General features: G+C 42.0%; 1 protein-coding gene across 1 annotated transcript in view; it reads right to left on the reverse strand.

Moving 5' to 3' along the window:
* Nucleotides 1-18725, reverse strand: part of MYO3B (myosin IIIB) — a 559309-nt gene that overhangs the window by 406421 nt on the left and 134163 nt on the right. The window contains 1 exon segment of the mRNA XM_055572295.1: nucleotides 16558-16634. Coding sequence (XP_055428270.1) covers nucleotides 16558-16634 — 77 coding nt within the window.

Raw genomic sequence — 18725 nt, forward strand, 5'->3', positions numbered from 1 at the left:
ATGAATGTAAATTCTAAAAAGTAAGAATTCTCCGTAGTTGATTTTAGAGTCTCACAAGCATGTTCACATGAAGAAGATATGTCTTCTGGAATGTTTCACATGATGTGTATGTGAGTATATCTGGCAAAAGCTAAGAGCATAGAATTAACTGAATTAAAGAGTTCTACAGCAATATTTGCTAATGACCTATCGGCTCCAAGATTAAAATGCTGATTCATTGAGTCTCTGAGTTTCAGGATGTATAAATTCCTAAAAACTTCTGCATAGTCACCTTTAACAACCTTCTACTCTTCCACATGATATCAGTGAGTGTTTATACTGCTTCTGAGTTTTAATGAGTAGTTTTATCCACTTGGTGCTAATCTATCATTAGCCTCATCACTTCTTCTAGGTTTTAAAGGGGCCAGTCTTACGATCTCATCAAAGTGACCCCTGAAGTAAACAGAAGTAACACAGGGTGAGGATTATGTCTTATCTTTCTTCCTTCCCCATCCATATCAATTTGTGGCACTCATCAGAGAAGCTATGATGAAAAACTTTTGGATTGGAATCAGAAAGTCATCTCCATTATTCATTAGCTGGGTCCTTTTGATCAAGTCCCCTGAAAATTTTGAGCTGAGGGTTCTTTAGTTATAGTGATCTCACTTTCTAGATCTATAAAATGGCAAGGTAGGGATGAATGATCTCTAGTATCCCTTCAGCTCTAATATACTGACTTCATGATTTTAAAATAAGTGGTTTTGGGGTATCTCAAAATGAGAGGCTAATTTCTCTATGCAAATTACTTAGCAAACAGTAGATTATTCTGGGGTATGAACTGGATGACTAGAATTTTGAGTGGATTGTATTGCTAATATTTGGTAGAAGGTGTTAAGGTCTATGAAAAGATGCTGGTTGCTGTGATAATACCTCTGTTAAGGAAGATAAGCTTCAGCAACACAGCAGTTGTTTGGATGCTGGTTAATGGAGCATGTCCACGTTCCTACCTTGAAATGCAAACTTATGACTTTTCTGATACACTTAGACTACATTGATGCTTATTTTAGGAAGGGGAAAGACACTAATGCTCGGATTTCTGGCAATATCTATGCACCAACCGCCTCAGTGCTCAATACCAATACCTATTCTACCCAGAGATGGGCTGCTGCTGCTGCTAAATCGCTTCAGTCGTGTCTGACTCTGTGTGACCCCATAGATGGCAGCCCACTAGGCTCCTTTGTCCCTGGAATTTTCCAGGCAAGAGTACTGGAGTGGGTTGCCATTGCCTTCTCCGAGAGAAGGGCTAGAGCCTCTGAAATGTTGGTCATTACCACCTGAGCTACCCCAAAACTTCTTTCTGGAGGGAGCTGAGGACAAGAAATACGTTTTCACTATAGTTTAGCTCGACTGGTCTTTGTAGTCACTTTTCTTTGTTAGGGCAGTTCTCGCTAGACTTCTTTAAGCTAATGAGTTCCAAAGTTCAAGACTCTAAATCCACCCCAGTCACTCCCTCCTCCCCTCTCTTAAAGGAATTTACAGGGTGAAACTGTAGCTACAATTTGATAACACAACTGCTTTGACACATACCATTTCTTTATCCATCCTTGGGCATGGTCCACTGAGTTCTGTTGAGGAGGCTGGCCCTTTCTTTAGCCATGACCTGGAGAAAACTAATTGTAAAAAGCTCTGGGACTGTGAAAAGACTTGGCCCTCTGGCGGTTGCAAAAAGGTCCAGACCCAGGCATCTTCACTTCGGTTTTGCCACCCTCTCACTGGATAACTTTAGCAAATTATTTAATCTCCCTGTATCTCTTCTTCCATGGAAAAGAAATGCAAAAAAGCAAAATGGCTGTCTGGGGAGGCCTTACAAATAGCTGTGAAAAGAAGAGAAGGGAAAAGCAAAGGAGAAAAGGAAAGATATAAGCATCTGAATGCAGAGTTCCAAAGAATAGCAAGGAGAGATAAGAAAGCTTTCCTCAGAGATCAATGCAAAGAAATAGAGGAAAACAACAGAATGGGAAAGACTAGAGATCTCTTCAAGAAAATTAGAGATACCAAGGGAACATTTCATGCAAAGATGGGCTCGATAAAGGACAGAAATGGTATGGACCTAACAGAAGCAGAAGATATTAAGAAGAGGTGGCAAGAATACACAGAAGAACTGTACAAAAAAGATCTTCACGACCCAGATAATCACAATGGTGTGATCACTGACCTAGAGCCAGACATCCTGGAATGTGAAGTCAAGTGGGCCTTAGAAAGCATCACTACGAACAAAGCTAGTGGAGGTGATGGAATTCCAGTTGAGCTATTCCAAATCCTGAAAGATGATGCTGTGAAAGTGCTGCACTCAATATGCCCACAAATTTGGAAAACTCAGCAGTGGCCACAGGACTGGAAAAGGTCAGTTTTCATTCCAATCCCAAAGAAAGGCAATGCCAAAGAATGCGCAAACTACTGCACAATTGCACTCATCTCACATGCTAGTAAAGTAATGTTCAAAATTCTCCAAGCCAGGTTTCAGCAATACGTGAACCGTGAACTTCCAGATGTTCAAGCTGGTTTTAGAAAAGGCGGAGGAACCAGAGATCAAATTGCCAACATCTGCTGGATCATGGAAAAAGCAAGAGAGTTCCAGAAAAACATCTATTTCTGCTTTATTGACTATGCCAAAGCCTTTGACTGTGTGGATCACAATAAACTGTGGAAAATTCTGAAAGAGATGGGAATACCAGACCACCTGACCTGCCTCTTGAGAAATCTGTATGCAGGTCAGGAAGCAACAGTTAGAACTAGACATGGAACAACAGACTGGTTCCAAATAGGAAAAGGAGTACGTCAAGGCTGTATATTGTCACCCTGCTTGTTTAACTTCTATGCAGAGTACATCAAGAGAAACGCTGGGCTAGAGGAAGCACAAGTTGGAATCAAGATTGCCGGGAGAAATATCAATAACCTCCGATATGCAGATGACACCACCCTTATGGCAGAAAGTGAAGAGGAACTAAACAGCCTCTTGATGAAAGTGGAAGTGGAAAGTGAAAAAGTTGGCTTAAAGCTCAACATTCAGAAAACAAAGATCATGGCATCTGGTCCCATCACTTCATGGGAAATAGATGGGGAAACAGTGGAAACAGTGTCAGACTTTATTTTCTGGGGCTCCAAAATCACTGCAGATGGTGACTGCAGCCATGAAATTAAAAGACACTTACTCCTTGGAAGGAAAGTTATGACCAATCTAGATAGCATATTCAAAAGCAGAGACATTACTTTGCCAACAAAGGTTCGTCTAGTCAAGGCTATGGTTTTTCCTGTGGTCATGTATGGATGTGAGAGTTGGACTGTGAAGAAGGCTGAGCACCGAAGAATTGATGCTTTTGAACTGTGGTGTTGGAGAAGGCTCTTGAGAGTCCCTTGGACTGCAAGGAGACCCAACCAGTCCATTCTGAAGGAGGTCAGCCCTGGGGTTTCTTTGGAAGGAATGATGCTAAAGCTGAAACTCCAGTACTTTGGCCACCTCATGTGAAGAGTTGACTCATTGGAAAAGAGTCTGATGCTGGGAGGGATTGGGGGCAGGAGGGGAAGGGGACAACAGAGGATGAGATGGCTGGATGGCATCACTGACTTGATGGACGTGAGGTCTGAGTGAACTCCAGGAGTTGGTGATGGACAGGGAGGCCTGGCGTGCTGCGATTCATGGGGTCACAACGAGTCGGACACGACTGAGCGAGTGAACTGAACTGAACTGAACTGATCTCTTCTTCCTGTGTAAATCAAGCAACCCCTTCCACCTGGGTGTTGTCTGAAGCACTGCTTAGGGAAATGCTGATTACCCAGCTTTTTCTATGGTACCAGAATGTTAGTAGTGGATATCAGTGGGTCATAGATGCATGGGTAATATATATTTTATTGATTTACTTCTATCAGACTGTCTACATTTTCTAAAATGTCTACAAGGAACACAAATTATTTCTATAACCAAAAAAACAAATTTTGTCTGTTTTTGTGTCTTGAAATGTAAATAAGTACCAGAAAGTTTGCCTTGATCTACGAAAGGGTGTGGTTACTTCCTTGGGGGTATGTATTGGCTGTGGGGATCTTCATCAGCAAGGTGACAGGTTAAAGGTGATGTCTTGGTTGTAAAACCAGGGTCGCACAAGTTTAAAAAGAATTCTCTTCTCAACCATACCCCTTTCCATTGTAAGCACAAGACTGGGCATAGTACTTTTACTTTCTCAGGCCACCAGAGTCCCATGGAATGCCCCATGATTACAGTTTCATTTCAACCTAGACCAAGAGTAGGGCTTACTGGTAAAGGTCCCAAAACAGGGGTGAGGTCTACCCTCTATCTTTGCAGAAAGACTTGAGCTATAATAACCTGAGAGAACAGTCTCTCCTCATCTCAAAGTCTTCATTATCTGGGAAGAGTATCTGTATTAGACTGGCTATAAGGGGAATAAAAAGTAGTCAACATATGAACTCCTGCATTCAGAAATCCTAGATTTCTCCAAACTATTTAACTTAAACCATTTATCAAATGACAAATCAAAGAGCTGCTGGGCTGAAATCTCTTTCAATAATGTGATTTTTAACCAATATTTTCAAGCAAATAATATTACAGTAGCATCATCCACCATAAGGAAAGATGTTTTGCTCTTTTAAAAAATGATTTACAAAACTTAAAAGACAATAGCTGTTATTCAGACTATTTTATTTTTCCACTAATTTTTAAAATGTCATTAAAAAGGCAATTAGGTTTGTTTATATGTTCTGATTTTTCATCTCACTAGAATTGATTGTGTGATCCAAAATTATAACCAAAGGTCAAGATTAAAATTTCAGTCAAGTACACAGGCAAAATGCTGTTATCTCAAGAGCTAAATTCAGCTTAAAAAGAGGCAAAGCAAATAGACCTAAAGCTATTAATCCTTGGCTGACCTTGAGCCCAAAAATACAGTCAACAGACTGGCAAATAAGATGGGCTGAGAAGTAGGAAGGCAAATAGGATTCTTAATTTTGCTTACATAATTCACACAGCATAATTAATAAATGTTATTGATCATAAAGATTTCTAGAATAGAATTTCCCTAGAATTGTAAATTGCAGCTATAAATATTCCAGTGGCAAATATTATTCATCAGTTTTACATACAAACATCTTAAAGTGTTACAAGCTGAGATACTGAATAAGCACATGAAATCTCTTCCCTTGGATGAAATATAACTTCAAGGGAGAATACATTTGAGATTTGAGGGGTTTTTTCCAAAAGGGATGTGGACTAGAAGAACTGAAATTGATGGGATGGTGCTTTTTTTGGTTCATTCATAAAACTCAAGGCTAGAACTGAATCTATATTCCATATACTGAGAAACTTCCAGTAATACTTTAAATTATGCTGTTCACATAAAATTGAGAAAGGTCTCTAATTAAAATATGATGTTCTGCAAGCCTTTTCTCAGGATTGTAACACTCAGTTTATGACTTGAGAAAAATAAAAGAACAGACGTACACAGCACCGCTTCCCACCATGGCTGGCGGAGGAGAGACACAGAGCGCATGTACACAACACCACTTCCCACCATGGCTGGCGGAGGGCAGAGGGGACTGTTCTGGGTTTGAGGCCAGCACACAACACCAATTTTTGTACTGAAATTCCCTCAAAGCCCTGGAAACATATCACTTTTGTTGTTGTTGTTTTTTGTTGTTATGGACTGTAGCCCACCAGGCTTCCCTGTTCATGGGATTTCCCAGGCAAGGATACTGGAGTGGGTTGTCATTTCCTTCTCCAGGACATCTTTCTGACCCAGGAATCAAACCCATATCTCCTGCACTGGCAGGTGAATTCATTACCAATGAGCCACTAGGGAAGCCCAACATATTACTTATACTTAACTGGCAAGCCCTGCTCTCAGACTCAGGACTAATATCACAGAATTCCCCTGTGAAAGCAAAATCAGTGACCCCAAATTTGTGTATGTGTCCTTAGCATTCAAAGACTCTGAAGAAATACATGTGCTTGGAGACCCAGGAGAATCCCACCGCCCTCCCCTAGCAGCTTTTCCCAAATCAGAGATGGATGCTGGAAGGAATCTTAGGATTCATTAAGTCAATCTCCCTATTTGACAGATGAGGAAACTGAGGTCTTGGGGAATAGCTGAGTCACAGAGCTGGTTTGTAGCCAAACCAGGAGCAAAGTCCATGTCTTCTCCATGAGTGAGGCATCTCCCAGGGATTCTTATAATACACAGAATGCCGAGACACTACCAAGGGATTTCGTGTTCCATTGTAAGCCACAGCCACGGTAACTGCCATACTCCCTCCACTTAAGCAGGTGGAGTTTCTACTGCCTCTCACAGCCCCATGCCCTCACTCTTCCTTCCACTGCGCCTTTCCTTTGTCAGCTAGTGCTCTAATTCTACCAGAGTAGTTCTACAATTTCATTCTTTTTACAGCTGTTAGGTCAGGTATTCTTACCTTCGGGGAGGAAACAGATTCAGAAGGGTTAAGAAACTCTCCCCAGGTTATATAGCTAGTAGGTAACACAACTGAAGCATGAGCCACAATAAGAAACTAATAGTGGGAGGGGATGCAGGTAGTTTTTCTCCTCTACAGTACATCTGAAAAACAGGAAGGGAAGCAAATCAAACAAAACATCTGAGTGTTCCCGCATGGGCACACCCCTTTATCTGCACGTGGTCTCTGGGTGATGTCCTCCCCCAGACTGACATCGCCAGGCAAACCAGGGCACCCTTGGGAACATCACACAGTCCTAGCAAAGAGTGATTTCCTTTACCTTTTTAAAACCATAAAAGGTATGGAAAAAACCCGGGACACAATAGAGCACCATGAATACAAGTCCCACCTGCTCCGGCTTCATGCCCAGCCCAGGCTCCCCTGGGTCCCATTCCTAATGCTGACTGCCTGCCTCCCTCTGCTTTCCTCCCATAGCTCAGGGTCCATCGTGCAGAGGAGCCAGGGCAGAACTGGCCTAGCTGTGAACTCCCTTCCCCTTCCGTGGGCCTGAGTCCCTGTTCCCGGGGCAGGGCAGTGGAGGCACTAACCAGAGGGTAGCCGCCGGCTGATTCTACTTGGAGCCTAGGAGGAGCAGAGGCGGGCTCTGACATTTCTTCAGCAAACACTTCTGCCCCCGAGGGAACAGCTCTTCATCTTTGGTGGTTGAAGAAGGGGAAACAACAGGTGCCTTGACCTTCCTCACCTCCCCAGAGAGGGGCGGGAGGACAGTCTGGGAATTCGACATGCTCACAGAGGCTATGACTCTGATACGTCTTACTCAACCCTGAGCAGGAGGCAGATTGGGGTCCCCACGTGCTTCTGCACATCTGGAAGCTGAGGCCTCAAATGGGGTTCTATATTTAGATCTGCCAGGAGGAGGGTATGGACAAGTCACCACCACCTCCGGGGCCAGCCCCCCACCTCCACAGTGACAGATGATATATGGCTCTGCAGAGCTCCAGCTGAGAGGGGAGCTGGGGCTGAAGCTGAGGGTGAAACCTGGGGCTGCATTAGTCGCTGTGACCCTTCACCCACCGCAGCCCCAAGTGTTTGGGTTGTGCTCCAGGAACCTCAAAGACAGGACCACCCTGGGAATGCAGGTAGGGTCTGCCCCAGAAGGAGAAGGGAGGGAATCCTTGCTTCTCTCAGGCTGACCCAGGAACCTGGAGGGAGTCAGGGAACACAAATGGCTGCAGAATCTCAGAGATGAATGTTGTGGGGGAAGACACACAGGTCTTGCAGTCAATGATCCAAGGTTCTAAATCCCTCACTTGAATCTCCTGAGCAACCAAAGCCTATATTCCTCACAGTGAAGTGATTGGCAGGTGGAGGTCCCAAGAATCCCCAGCCTTTTAAAACAGAGTCAGGTAAAATCGGACCCTGAAAGTCTCACCATTGTCATCACTTCACCCTTACTGAGAGCCTGGAGAAATCCCCTCTTCATTATTCCAGGAACTCCAGGGGCTCGGAATGTGAGAGTGGGAAGAGTCTCTTTCCCCCGGAAACCATCAATGTTCTCTGAAACACAGAATGGACCTCAGAGGCAGAGACTACCCAGGCCAGTCCTCTCTGAGCTGAGAACAGGGAAGGAAAGGTAGGGTTCAGGCAACAGGCCCCACCATGTTTACAGCACACACTATGATGAGTATGGCAGCAAGCACTTTCAGGACATCATTTCACTTTGTCCTCTGAGGCTGCTTAATTTCCCTTCTCACTTTACCTCTTTTAACTTCTCCCATCTTTCTAATCAGAATATTCAGTAACTCGCTTGAGGTCCATGATTAGGTGTGTAAGTAGGGTACCTACTATTTGCTCGCAGGTCTATGACTCCAAAATTTGTACTCTTATCTTTTCTACCAAAAATGAAGCCATATTAAAGTAACTGAACCACATTCACTTTTTAAAAATGAGTGGCAGGGCTATAACTAAAATCTGCTGCTGCTGCTGCTAAGTCGTTTCAGTCGTGTCCAACTCTGTGCGACCCCATAGACAGCAGCCAACTAGGCTCCCCTGTCCCTGGGATTCTCCAGGCAAGAACACTGGAGTGGGTTGCCATTTCCTTCTCCAATGCATGAAAGTGAAAAGTGAAAGTGAAGTCGCTCAGTTGTATCCAACTCTTAGCGACCTCATGGACTGCAGCCCACCAGGCTCCTCCGTCCATGGGATTTTCCAGGCAAGAGTACTGGAGTGGGGTGCCATTGCTCTATTCTGAAGAACTTTGCTATTTTACTTTTCCAGATCCTTCTCTGAGGCATTAATTATACTGATTTCTAGTGTCATGTTAAAATATTGTATTTTCCTCAACATATTAGGAAGTATAATTCTTATCTAAAATAATTCTTAACTTGGAAAAAAAGATATTCATCTTATCTGGTATACTGGTAGTCATAAACAGTTTGCTCTAGTATAGTGGTTAAGAGCAGGGATTCTGGAGCTAAATATCTGAGTTTAAATCCTGGTGTCATCACCTAACAGCTGTCCAAGGACAAGAACTTTCTGTGACTTATTTACTTTCTCTAAAACACTGAGCCAGTAATAGCAGTAATTTCATGGGGTTGTTGTAAGGATTACAAATGAATTAATTCATACAAAGCATTTAGTGCCTGGCTCATAGTAAGCACTCAACAAATGCTATTAATTCTTATTGGGTACCAAACCCATTAGCTAGAGCTTAGGGAACAAAATGGTAATAATGACAACAATAATATTTCAGCTCTGTAGTGGTTTATGACTTTCTCAGCCCATCAGCACAAAACATCTCATTCGTCATCTCTATTCCTGGCAGTGCCAAAGGAAATAGCATTATTGTATCGTTTAGCTAAGAATGGCATAATTAATGAAGGCAAGAGTGGTTGCAAAAAGCCTGTGATATTTCTGCATTGGTGTAAGCTGGTTGTTATGGCAACCATCCCCTGTCAACGACCCTTTGCCAAGCAGAGAGAGATCCATTTTTGGAGCCGTCACAGCACATCTGTTTCTCTGCTCAGCTGATTAGCTCTTGTTTGCAACAACCAGCAGATGGAAGTAAAAATGAAAAAAATTTTTCTAAAAAGAAGCAAATGTTTATTTCATCCACAACTCTGCTTTCTAATACAGAAACAGACTTTTGGCTGTTTTAGGAAGATGCCAAGTAAACTGGATGCTTAATCTATAGGCTGCTTCTCTCATTGGTGAGAGGGAAAAGTGTAATCAACCTATAAATTACAGGTTATAGGTCCTTCGTGTAAGTCTTTTAAAATGATGTGGCTCATACTCCAGTTTCAGAGTGTTCTTCTACCACACCTCCATCTCTGCACGGCTTTGACAGAGGAGCCAGCTCAGCACACACGTTCCTAACCATACGTCCCATATGAAAACACTGAAGCTAAAGAACACAAGGCCAGTGGACTAGGAGACCTGAATTCTGGGGCCAAATATGGTCTGAACTAGCTCAAAGAGTATCTTCTCCCTGCCTTTGTTTCCTCACCTGTAAAATGGAACTTGCATTCCCATGCTCTCTGAAAAGGCAAAGAGCTCCAGTACTTACCAGATATGGGAATCTGGACACAATATCTCCTACACCTCTTTGAGCCTCACTTTCCTTAGTGGTAAAATGAAGAAAATGGTATCTACTCCAGAGGGCCATTGTGAGAATGAAATAAAACAACATATTAAAAAAGCACCCATCCTAGTCCCAGTGCATTCATGGGTAGAGCCTCAGTAATTGCAAGTGTTCTTCCCTCTGTATGCTTGCTGAGCAGGTGAAATATTCAAACTATCTGCCAATCAGCTACACATGGCCCTGAAGCTGGTTCTTAAGACACCTTCTTCCTAGACATTATCCCCTGGATATGCTGGGCTGTTAGGAAATCTGGGTGTCCAGGGAAAGAGACAGGCACTTCTGGTGGCCAAAGAGTACTCTAGAGGTTCTGGATGGCAGCCACTTACCATCTAGGACAAAAGTATTTCAGTATTTTAACAATCAGCATGGTCCCACCAGTGCTTCCCAGCTAACTGTAAGGCATTATTTTAACAGAGTCTACAAATATCCTCAATAAAAACAATAATGATGACCTTGGTCACTTTCTTTAGTTTTCAATCATTTATAAATACTCAGTTTAAGTCTTCAGTACCTGTGATGGTAGGAAAGGTAGATTAAGGATCAACTAGTCCTACACCCCTGCCATCACCATAAACATAAATCAGGCTTGTGTGCCTTTCTGCTATGAACCAGGATATTATCTGGCAGATGTTCAACACAAACCCTGGCCGAGCAATCCAATACTGACAGTGGGCATGGGCTGTATTGGAAGTGCCTGAGTTCACTGAGTCACAACCCAAAGATTCCAGTTACTGTTACCCACCTGGTAAGTCGCTTCAGTCATGTCCTACTCTGTGCGACCCCATAGATGGCAGCCCACCAGGCTCCCCCGTCCCTGGGATTCTCCAGGCAAGAACACTGGAGTGGGTTGCCATTTCCTTCTCCAATGTGTGAAAGTGAAAAGTGAAAGTGAAGTTGCTCAGTAGTGTCTGACTCTTCGCAACCCCATGGACTATAGCCTACCAGGCTCCTCCGCCCATGGGATTTTCCAGGCAAGAGTACTGGACTGGGGTGCCATTGCCTTCTCAAGTTACCCACCTACCCACCCAGCGTTCCTGAGCACTTAGCCTGGCAGAGCCTTAGATTCCTTCTCTATAAAAGCAATGTCATCATGCCTAACTGGCATCTTCACAGGTAGCGAGCGCTTAAAAACAATATTTGTAAAAGTTCTATGCAGATGTGAGATGTTACTATTTGTATTATTATAAGAAACTGGCTGTCAGGAGACAGTGACGGAGAAAAGAGGCAATAAACATGGGTAAAGGGAGGATCGTGTGAGTTAACGCAGTTCTCCCTTTACCGGTGTTTTATATATAAATATATAAGAGACAAGCCACAGTCACAGGCAAGGAGGGAGATCAGAGGCTCACTGTTAATTAGGTTGAGGGAAGTGACCTACACCGAGCATCTCGGAAATAATCCCAAAATACCTGACCAGAGAGCAGGTAGAATAGCACAGAATCCTCAAGGCGTTGAGGCTCCATGTGAGAAGGCAGTACATCCAGAAGAACATTGGTACATTCTAGCACATACACAAAGAACTGTGTTTGCCTCAAACACCTAAGGCTGAGCAAGAGGGGTGTGTGTGTGTGTGCATGTGTGCAGACAGGCAAAGCTGAGCTAACTAACCTAGCACCTGTAACATGAGGATCTGTAGATTCAAAATGACTGGCTGATTACCTTAGAAATCTGAATTATTTACTACAGAGGAGGAGTGCTAAGTATTCTGGAGAGTTGTTACAGGTTGAATTGTGTCCTCCGAGAAAGATACGTTAAGGTGTTAGCTCCCAGGACCTCAGAATGCGAAATTACTTGAAAATAGGGTTGCCGCAGATGTAATTGGTTAAAGTGAGGTCATACTGGAGCAGAATGGGTCCCTAATCCAGTATTACTGGTGTCCTTGTAACATGATGGCCACATAAAAGCGAATACACAGGGAGAATGCAATATGATTCAGTTCAGTTCAGTCTCTCAGTCGTGTCCGACTCCTGGTTTCTAATGTTAAGCATCTTTCTTTCCCATTTAAAATCATCTTGCTGAGTCACAGTATGCTACTGACATGCTCAGTTTGTTTAAAAAAAAAAGAAAAAAACTCTCTTGATATTGACTTCTAGAATAACTCTTAGTATGCCAGCCAATAATTCCCCAGTAGCACTGTTTCAAAGTACTATAATATTAAGGGCACCCCCTGGAATTTTTCTTCTCCTACATGGCTGAGTTGATACCACTTTCACTCAGCATCTTTCAACCTTCCTAGTGTCTACATGAGGTGGCAAGAGAAAGCAAGTGGAGAGTGTTGTGAATATGATAATTGATGTTGCAGCTTCGAGCTGCCCTGGTAAACTGCTGTTTGGACTGAAAGTCAATGCTTGACGGTGGTCTGGTCACATTTCATCAGCTACCTGGTTTGAAGCCTATAGCCTATTTGAATTATTATAGATGTTGGAGTTCCTCAGGCTGGTGAAATCAAAATGCAAATGCAAAAGGGAAAAAAATAATTTGGTTCAATTTCTCAGAAATAAAATAGAGGCTTCCCTGGTGACCCGCTGGTAAAGAATCTGCCTGCCAATGCTGGAGATACAAGTTCAATCCTTGAACCGGGAAGATCCCACATGTTGAGCAGCAACTACTCTAGAGCCCAGGAGCCACAACTGCTAAGCTCACGTGCTGCAACTGCTGAAGCCCACGTGACCTGGAACCAGTGCTTCACAAGAGAGGCCGCCACAGGAGAAGCCTGCACAGTACAACTAGAGAGTAAGTCCTGCTTGCTGCAACTAGAGAAAAGCCCAAGCAGCAATGAAGGTCCAGCACAGCCAAAAATTAAATAAATTATAAAAAATAAAATACGGTCAAGGATCTTTCTTTCAACTGTGTTTTCAAAGCAAAGGCACCGTGGCACGCAGTCGTTTTATTCCACTGGCATTACATGCATTGCTGTCATATTTAATCTGCTGCTGCTGCTAAGTCGCTTCCGACTTAGTGCAACCTCCTAAATGGCAGGCTCTCCCGTCCCTGGGATTCTCCAGGCAAGAACACTGGAGTGGGTTGCCATTTCCTTCTCCAATGCATGAAAGTGAAAAGTGAAAGTGAAGTTGCTCAGTCGTGTCTCTTAGCGACCCCATGGACTGCAGCCTACCAGGCTCCTCCGCCCATGAGATTTTCCAGGCAAGAGTACTGGAGTGGGGTGCCATTGCCTTCTCCCATATTTAATCTAAATACCACTTATTCACATAAGCAGAAATGAAGGCATGTTAAGGTCAATATACTATGCAGGCCACCATATAAAGACAATATCCATTTGAACCATTACTGATTATCCTTTCAAGGACTCCTCTTGACCCAAACCCTGGCCTCACAGAAGGATAGTATAAGTTTGTTGAAAGGAACACTAGTGAAAGTCGCTCGTCCTGTCTGACTCTTTGCAACCCCATGGACTATACAGTCCATGGAATTCTCCAGGCTAGAATACTAGAGAGGGTAGCCTTTCCCTTCTCCAGGGGATCTTCCCAACCCAGGGATCAAACCCAGATCTCCCGTATTGCAGGCAGATTCTTTACAGCTGAGCTACAAGGGAAGCCCAAGAATACTGGAGTACCTATCTCTTCTCCAGTGGATCTTCCCAACCCAGGAATTGAATTGGGGTCTTCTGCATTGCAAGTGGATTCTTTACAACTGAACAATCAGAGAAGCCCAAAAGGAAAACTACTCAGCCATAAAAAAAGAATGAAATAATGTCATTTGCAGCAACACGGATGGAACTAGAGATTATCATATTAAGTGAAGTAAGTCAGAAGGAGAAAGACTAATACCATATGATATCACTTATATGTGGAATCTAAAATATGATATTAATGAACTTATCACCCAAACAGAAACAGACTCACAGATAAAGAGAACAGTCTTAGGGTTGCCAAGCGGGTGAGTGGATAGGGGAGGATGGACTGGGAGTTTGGGGTTAACATGCAAACTATTATATATAGAATAGACAAAAAACAAGGACCTACTGTGTAGCACAGAAAGCTATAATCAATATGGTAATAAACCATAATAGAAAAGAATATGAAAAAGAATATAAATATGTATAACTGAATCACTACTGAAATTAATACATTGTTAGTCAACTATACTTCAATAAAATAATTTTTTTTAAGTTTCTTGAATGGAACTGACAAATGTAAGATTCTTCCTATGGACATTCTTGTAGCGGGTCATGGAGCAAAAAGACTCTGGGGAGTGAAAACGTGAGAACAGTGTAGGACTGAGTCCCAGGAGCTGCAGCCTGGTCCCAAAGTGTCTTGGATGCAACACACATTCTGAGAGAACCTCTGAGTCATACTCAGGAACTGGGCACTTGGCTCCCGAGAGGCACTCTCAAGGTCTCCATACCATAATCTGCCTGCTCCTCAATTTATCCACTATAGCAGGCAAGATGCAACACTAGCTTTTCCCTGATAAGAGGGGAACCAGTTCCAGGCAATCTGGGCAACAGAAGCTCACCATGGGCCACTAAACTGCCCCTAGTAGAAACATTCCACATATTTTCTTCAATCCAGCTGAAACCTAAAAGTCACAGACACTTCATGAGAAATGTATAAAGCCAAGAGCAGCTTTCCCTTTTCTGTGTTCTGTGGTTCTGAGAACACCAGCTTGCTGAAGACTGGAATGGGAATACCATCTTCTGACTTATGCCACCCTAAATAAGAATTGAGTGGCCTCAGTTATGCTTTCCTTTAATAATAAATTAACCAAAATCAACAGAGCAATGTGTGAATACCAATAGTCATAAAGCCCTCCTCAATCTACCCTCCAAACTCATCTTCTCCTTGACTTTTCCTTTTTAACCAATATATTCATTCATTCAACAGATGCACATTGAGCTCCTACTCTATACCAAGCACTACGCTGAGAGCTGAGCATCCCAAGTCCCTGCTAGAGTTTGGAGTTCAGTTAAAAGATCCACTTGTCAATAACTATAGTACAATGGTCATATCTTGCTAATGGAGAGCGTAAAGGCTGCAAGGAAAAGAGCCTCAGTGTTGGCCAAGGATAAGGATGGTTTCCTAGGGGAATAACATTTGAGAGAGACTTGAAGATTGAGGAGGAAATTTGCAGAGTTCTGAAGGCCACTCCAGATGATGTAACAATATATAGAAAGGTTTAAAGAAATGATATATAAGGACAGATTTGGGGAATTACTTGTTTTTCCACTACTGCTGAGGCATCAAAAAAAAAGTGAATTGGGGAAAAGGAACCTGAGATGAGGTTGGACAGCAGAGAGGCTTGAATATGAATGGCTTCATTCCTCATCCAAAGGAATCTTGACTTTGTCCTACAGTGTTTCTTAAAGTAGAGTTCATAAGATGCCTATGAAAATTTTTATGGTTTGCCTTTGTTTCCACGATAATTTTATATGTAATAGTGAAATGGGAGAAGTTGCAGTAAAAAAACGTGTTCCAGATTATCTGGATGGTCATTTGCCACATAACTTCAATGCCCATATTTATTTTTACTATGCAGCTGGCATCAAATCAAGAGAGAGGTACCAGTTAGAGGCCAAAAGAGATGCTATTTAAACAAGGAGATCACACAGCTGAGACAGAGTAAAGCGGTGGGAGAACCCGTCCCCACACGGTATGCGGTAATAAGAATGACAAAGTAACTCAAAATAATCCATGCTGTCATACTCTGAAATGGATTCACACTGCAAAGGACAACTGAGTTTCACAAAACAATGTCATTTGCCTCATTAAATTAAAACTTTTAATTTGAATGTTGCTGGCTTTGTAGTTTTTCATAATACATCTCCCCCCATCTCTAAGGAGATGACTACACAAGTCCTCTTATTAACAGAGGCTGGAGGGCTGTGGAATTCAATGCTGACCTGACAAGCAAAGCTGTAGCTGTGCTTCAGGGTCTGTTGGTATCTAGCCTGGAAATTCTGCAAACTTTTATATGTGTCATTTCACAGAGGATTTTGTGGTGATGCCAGAACTAAAAATTAGACCCAAATCCCAGGTTTTACTAGAGATACAGAAAAAGTACATAAGAGAAGTTGTTATGTATCCAGTATTAAAAAAAAAAAATAGCTAGGACTATGGCATATTGTTCTGTAGGCCACCTGGAACTGAAATCTGTCTCTTCTTTGAGCCATGTGTCACTGGGTCTGCCTCTATCCAGGGAAGGTGACCTCTGCTAATTTACACAATGGTGGGATGAACTTGCCAAGCCATGACCCTCGGAGAACATGGCGTCTTCTGGAGGAGGCACCTTTTTCCTAACTGCCTGAAGGAGTTCTATGGGCCTCTGTCACTTAGTCCTGAGATTCAGTGTCATCACTCACCCACGAAATCGGAACTCCCACAGTTCAATGAGGGTAAAGGATTTCCTTCTTGCTGAAAGTTTTGTGAAGTGTGTGACTTTACCATAAAAAAGGCATAGTACCAAGGCTTTCAACAAATACACAGAAATAGATGTCCTCTGCTCACCTCGGGGGCCATCCAGAATGGGGTGCCAACAGATGTGTTTCTCCGTAGACGTGTGCTGGTGAGTTGAGCTGAGACACCTACAAGAAAAGCGTGTCATATTTCAGCAGTGAGCAGACGATGCTAGACCAGGGCTGGCAAACTTCTTCCATAGAGGGTCAGACAGCAAATATCTTAGGCTTCGTGAGCTTAAGGCTCTGTCGCAACTACTCAACTCTGCAAAAGCAGCTCAGATAACACAAAAGCAAATGAGAGTGGTTGTGTTTTCGCAAAAATTTATTTAGGGATGCATATCATTTTCACGGATCATACTCTTCTTTTGATTTTTTCCCCAACTGTTAAAAAATATAAAAATCCTTCTTAGTTCATAGGGTGTACAAAAATGGGACACAGGTCAGACTTGACTCACAGGCTGTAGTTTGCCAAACACTGTAGGTATGAGCATTTATCACTCTGTTTAAATCACTAGGATATTTTTTTTTCTAGCGAATATTTCTATCCGTACTGCTGCAAAATTGGAATCAAAAGAAAGCATCAAGAACTAGGATTAACCCCAAATACCTTCCTACTATATTTCCAAAATATTTCAGGTGATATCTTTCTAAAAATGGTGCTTCATTTGATGGAGGAAGAAAATTGGCATGTATTATCTATAATTGAGCATCAGTGTAGACATAAAAAATTTTCAGTGCCTTATCTTACCTAGAAGACTGGAAACCTGTCAAGAAAAATACATTTGTCAAATGGAAAAAGAAATAGACTAAGACTATTATTATCTAGGGCTCAATGTTGAGGATTTGAATTTTAATATAATTCCCATGTACTTTGTTTTAGTCTTTGGCCAGTTCTCTTTTTTATGCCACAACAGACGTAAAGCTGAATTGGATTAGCAGTCAGAAGCCCTATTTCCCATAACAATTAAGCCTTTTCCTATTAGACCTTAAGCAGACAACCTCACAATGAGTCTCAGTTTTCTCACCTTTAAACTGGGGACAATACTGCTTATTACACCTAACACAAAGAGCTCTTAAACATCAAGTTAAGGGAACAACTGTGAAAATGACATAAATTGAAAAGCATTTTACAAATATAAGGTACTGTTTTATACCAAGCAGAAATCTACCGTAGCCCTTAAGACAAGGACAATAGTTGCCACTAATGTTGTCGATAAGAACTAAAAAACTTGGATACATGTGCTCATCAGCAAAGAACATATCTTTAAGAACATTAGGCATAGATTTGCCAAGTACCATGGGTTGTTTTTTGAGGGTAGTTCCACTAACTGCTTGCATTCTTTACTCTTTATTAGGAAGCCAGAGAGGGTTCTTTAAACTCTATTTAAACACCCTAAAATTTTTCTTTGCTGTTTTAAAAAACAGACCAATTACTTAGTGCAATTTCATTTATCTTTGAGTAATTTCTTCTGAGCAAATGATTCATTGATACATTTTAACACTAAATTCTTTCTTACCAATAAAGCAATGAACATACAAAATTATCTTTTCTCCTCCTATGCTGACACTGAAAAAGAACATTTAAAAAAGTGCTTCTGTAAATGTTTTCTCATTATTTATAGCAGTCATGTTGAAGGACTAACTGTTGTTAAATTCATTTAGAAGATTAAACCATTTGATAAGCTTAAAAAGGAAAATCAAATGGTTTGTTGGATTCAATACAAGGAGTGTTGTAAGGAGATATTAATAGTTCTCTGGCCTTAGGTGATACAGCTCTCTGTTTCCTCTCACCCTTCCATTTCCTGTTAATGTTTCCAGTTCAACCAGCCTCTCATGTAGCAGCAATAATCACAATTTAAAGGGATGTTAGTTTCCAGACCCAAAGGACTATTTTACCTTCTGCTCACTGGGAATTAGTATGCCTGAGGCTAGAGAAAGTCATTTAAAAGACCAAACGGTTTTCTCTTTTCATATGCAAAAGAATAATAGACAAAATGTAAATTATAGACAATTGCCCTGAGTTGTGAAATCCTTCGCAACAAACCAAAGTATTTCCCATCAAATTTTTCTTTTGAAACACTTTCATATTCTCTCTTTAATAAAATTGCTTCTAAAGCTGAAAATAGATTAACAAACAGCATCTCCTAGGGTGATCCATCTGGTGAACCCCGCTCCCCACCCCGACTCTCCAGCCTGTGTGTCACTGGAAAGGCCCTC

Source organism: Bubalus kerabau, chromosome 3 (genome assembly GCF_029407905.1).
Source record: "Bubalus kerabau isolate K-KA32 ecotype Philippines breed swamp buffalo chromosome 3, PCC_UOA_SB_1v2, whole genome shotgun sequence".
In the NCBI taxonomy this organism is placed as follows: Eukaryota; Metazoa; Chordata; class Mammalia; order Artiodactyla; family Bovidae; genus Bubalus; species Bubalus kerabau.